The 4,390-nt window shown below is 33.9% G+C and overlaps 1 protein-coding gene across 1 annotated transcript; it reads left to right on the top strand.

Annotated features, from left to right (window-relative positions):
• The first annotated feature begins 345 nt into the window (after nucleotides 1–345).
• On the top strand, nucleotides 346–4,155 carry LOC101496354 (uncharacterized). The gene is made up of 4 exons (XM_004506277.4): nucleotides 346–580; nucleotides 1,302–1,537; nucleotides 2,000–2,104; nucleotides 3,226–4,155. The coding sequence occupies exons 2-4, from the start codon at nucleotides 1,357–1,359 to the stop codon at nucleotides 3,948–3,950; spliced, it is 1,011 nt and encodes a 336-aa protein (XP_004506334.1). The 5' UTR covers nucleotides 346–580; nucleotides 1,302–1,356; the 3' UTR covers nucleotides 3,951–4,155.
• The last annotated feature ends 235 nt before the right edge of the window (nucleotides 4,156–4,390 follow it).

Below are 4,390 nucleotides of genomic sequence, written 5' to 3'. Positions count from 1 at the left end.
ATTTAATTAATGATATATAAATAATTAAAGAGCATTTATAAGTGACATATGCCAACTTATTATTTTTCAATTTAAAAATGTAAGAGAATGATTAAAATTATTAAATTTTAAAACAAGTAGATCAATTATATAAATTAATAAAAATAGATGAGTCCAAATTGTAATTAAGTGTTTTTATTTTTTTTTACCGACTAAAAATATATATACCAATTTTTCCGACCATAAAAAATTGGGTCTTTTTCACTCATAACTTGTTTTAAGCGTCTTTACTACATTTTATTGTATCATCAGAATTTTATGTTCTTTTTTCTTTTTCCTCTTTTTTACCAGTCAAATATTTCTTTATTGCGAAACCCACCCTTTCTCTCACACTCAGAATATAGATTGTTCCACACAACACACTTACCGTGTCCCCTTCACTCAGTTCGTTAGCCGCACATCATAAAAAACCCTTTTCCGTTTTCCCCCATTTTCTCCACTCACTCACCCGCCTTCCACTCACTCACCATGCCTCCCTCCACCACCACTCTCCACCACCCTTTCCCCACCCTCTATTCCTAAACTAACGCCGTTCCCCCAGGTACTTTTCCATTTCTTTCTTTCTTTCCAACTTTTTGTTTCCTTCTCATTTCTTCTTCCTTTTTTATTATTTTTGTTTAGTATTAGTAATTTTAACATGAAAATGCTTTTTGGTGCTACGTTTTTCGATTGCCTCTTCCTCGATGACGGTTTTTTAATCTACGGCTGGAAATGAAAGCAAGAGATGATGATAAAGGGTTTAAGGGAAATATGTGTTTCTTATGTTTTTTGTTTCTTATTTATTCATGTATTTTAGAATGTTCGAACTGTCAAGTGCCAATGCATCTATTGTTTTAATGTTTACCCCAAAACTCATAAAATCTAATTGAACAGTTTTTCTTTTGAAGTTCAATTGATTGATAGATTATACAGGGGAGACACTGAGTAGGGAATGAATGGAACAATTTTTATTTATGTTTCAAACGAGCAATATTAGATATTCCCTTAGGTCACTGTTATAAGCAAAATAAACTAGATTTTATGGTTGTTAAGAAATTCATTTTGCTCAAAAAGTAAAGAAGTTCGGTTATAATAGTGACCAGAGTAGTATTATTCATCATAAATATCAAAAGGTTAATTTTGTTTTTATTTGGTGAGTATATCAAATTGCAATACAGTAATTAAATTTTCAGAATTTACCGTGTTTTAGACATTACCTGTATATTTTTCATGTGTGTCACATTGTGATAGTGATAATGAAAATTTGGTATCTGATTGTGTAGGTAGTTCCTGGACAACCCTGAACATTTTTTGTTTTGGTTGATTTTGGCTCTTAAAATGAAACCACAAACCAATGGTTCTAGAGTTCATAAAGCAAATCATACTCGTGTTGAAGGGCCTAATTGGCTTATTATTGCTGCTGGTGCTTTGTTGAGTACATTGTCTATTCGTCTTGGTTACAAGTTGAAACAAGCACTTGACTCAAAGCCGAAGCATAATGCAACTACTATTCTTAAAGGTACATAACTAATCTCTATGGACTCAAATATAAGCAAAATAACATGTCATGTGGTTATAATGCAACTACCATCCCTATTAATTGTATCAATTTGTCTTGGAAGATGAAAAATCACATTGAATACATTTATACACAAAGGGTAATTTAGTAATAGTCATACACAAAATATATACATTAATTACACTATCGACTTTTCTTAATATATGTGAAATATATAATGAATGCTTATAAAAAGAGACAGAGGTAGTAAGATTCTTAATTAGTGTGCATATGGTTACTTTTGCTTATAGCATAGGGAGGACTTTCCACCTTTTCTGTTCTGTGTCTTTTGTCTTTATTTTGTTTAATTTTATTTACCTAAAAGGGAAATCTATGTGATACTCATACTCAAATGGTAATTTGAAGGGCACCGATGTGTCCTTTGTCTATAGTGTGGATTCTGAATTTTGTTTCTAACTTCAGGAAATGGAAAATCCTCCAACATAAGGAAACCTCCAGATTGCTTTATGCAGCCTAATAGATATTCCCAAACGCAAGATAATCATGGCTGCTTCAGTTGCAATTCAGGTCTAATTTGTTCTTTAAAAATGTTTTTTATATTTCTGAGTTTTAAATTTTGATGACCAGTTGCAGTATTTTCCTTTTAATTTATTTTTCACCATCTAGAATTTGTATTTTTCCATTCAGAAAGTTTGTTCTTGAATTTTGAATTATGTTGGATTGGGTGTTATGTTTTTTTTCATTTTCTAAGACTTGTTGAGTTCATCACTGTTTTCTATATCTTAGTCTACATTTTTTAGTGTTAGTGGAGGGTAGTCAAATTGCTATAGGCGAGGAAAACTTTGACAACTATTAGGAAATATCTGGAGATTAATGAGCTGGAAAAAGATATGCTATATGACAGAATGATATGGCGTTGTTTGGTCAATGTAGCCGACTCTATATTGTGTGATAAGCCTTGGTTGTTATTGCAGTGGACCTTATTCCAACAACGTGTTATGATGTTCATGAAACATCTCTTTATTATTTATCGTCTATCTCAAGTTTTGTTTCATTCTCATATTATTTATTATCTATCTCGGGTTCCAGTTCTAAATCATTAGCACTTCAATCGAATATCATTGTTACGTGTGCTAATATTTACAGAAGTTCTGCATAAAGTTGTAGATGTCAGAATTGGTGTGCAGATGCAACTTATTTATCTGTACTCATAAGGTAGGGTGGGAAGTGTTGCAACAAAATGTTCTAATCCAGTGAATGAGAATTCCAAATCAGATCTTTAGCACAACAGGTCTATGATATTGGTATTTGACCTTGTATTTTAATTGCAGTTGTGGAGATATAGAACATTTTAATTAGTATCGGCAGATATAGGAATAACGCAGACATTTTAGGCTAACCTGAATTTACTTATTCTTGAATATGTATGAGATTGGCTTCTGAATTCTGATTAAAGCTTGTCTACTTTCTTTGTACACCAGTTATTTGCAATTAATTGGTAATTATATTTACAGTTAAAAATCATGTTAATAGTAGTTCTGGTTCCACATTCTCTGTGATGTAAAATTACCTAACATCCTTTCATCACGGAGTCATTTTGCTGAACAGGGCATCCAGTCCTTGAATGATTAAACTTTTTCTCGGTATGTGTTGCATCTGACTTAGATTATGCATGTGATGATGGACAGGAACTGGAGGTTCTATGGAACTAAAGTGCCCACAAAATGGACAGATGCTTAGTGAATTCAACGGGGCCCTCCCTTTGGTGACTGTTCCTCCTGCCGAGTTTAGCAAAGAAAATGGTGTTGTCTGGTCTTGCTCCCCTGATCGTCTTGAATTGCCTTCAAAGCCATTCCATCTTTCAAACTGTTCAGATTCACCATGTGTGTCAGAATCTGGTTCTGATATTTTCAGTAAGCGGGAAGTCATACAGAAACTTCGACAACAATTGAAGAGAAGAGATGATATGATACTAGAGATGCAAGATCAAATGGCTGAATTGCAAAATTCACTCAATGATCAGCTGGGACTTTCTTCTCATTTGCAATTGCAGCTCGAAGCTACAAACCGGGACTTATTTGACTCAGAGAGAGAGATCCAACGGCTAAGGAAAGCAATTGCAGATCATTGTGTTGGATATGTTCCCCATGACAAATCTTCCACTGGCACGGCTTGGTCTGCCGAGACACGAAATGGCCATCCAAATGGTGATATTAATTTGGACCTACCTGAAAAAACAAGGGACGAGGAGGAGCGAATCGAAATGCTGAAAAGGCAAGTGGGAGAATTGAAAGAGGCAATAGAAGGAAAGGAATACTTACTCCAAAGCTACAAGGAGCAAAAGGCGGAACTCTCTTTGAAGAACAAGGAATTGCAGCAGAGATTGGATTCTCAGCTGCCTAATATTTTGTAGAGTTTGTGAATACTTTTCTTCTTTTCGTTTTCAGTGTCTTCTTCCCTCATTCTTTTATTTTCTCACTGTAATTAGCTCAACTTTGATTGTTCGATATCGTTTCAAAGTTTATGCGGTGCGGAGAACATGAGGGTTGAGTATTCCAGATTTGGCAAGATGAATGCATATTGGTCCAAGAAATAGAAAATGTTACTCTTTCTTTTTTTTTTTTTTTCTCAATATTATTTAGCTTAAATTATAGGTGTACCACACCCTCATTTTATGGCAAAATGACATTTTTCTAATTATATACACATACAGGTAACCTTTCTGGAAGTGTTGAGCCACTCAAGAGTGCTAGAACCAATTCCGTATCTATCTTTGTAACTAATTATCTGAACTTGTGGAGGTTTGGGGGAAAACGATACTCATTTAAATGATAAGAGTTTAAACTTTGGAGA

Source organism: Cicer arietinum, chromosome 6 (genome assembly GCF_000331145.2).
Source record: "Cicer arietinum cultivar CDC Frontier isolate Library 1 chromosome 6, Cicar.CDCFrontier_v2.0, whole genome shotgun sequence".
Taxonomy (NCBI): Eukaryota; Viridiplantae; Streptophyta; class Magnoliopsida; order Fabales; family Fabaceae; genus Cicer; species Cicer arietinum.
The sequence above is the reverse complement of the archived record's forward strand: the minus strand, read 5'-3'. Positions and strand labels throughout refer to the sequence as shown.

Excerpts from the sequence above, each read along its gene's own strand:
- LOC101496354 (XM_004506277.4), top strand. The coding sequence starts at position 1,357 with ATGAAACCACAAACCAATGGTTCTAGAGTTCATAAAGCAAATCATACT. Across the intron at positions 1,538-1,999 it reads TGCAACTACTATTCTTAAAG|GAAATGGAAAATCCTCCAAC; the intron begins GTACATAACTAA and ends TTCTAACTTCAG. Across the intron at positions 2,105-3,225 it reads CTGCTTCAGTTGCAATTCAG|GAACTGGAGGTTCTATGGAA; the intron begins GTCTAATTTGTT and ends GATGATGGACAG.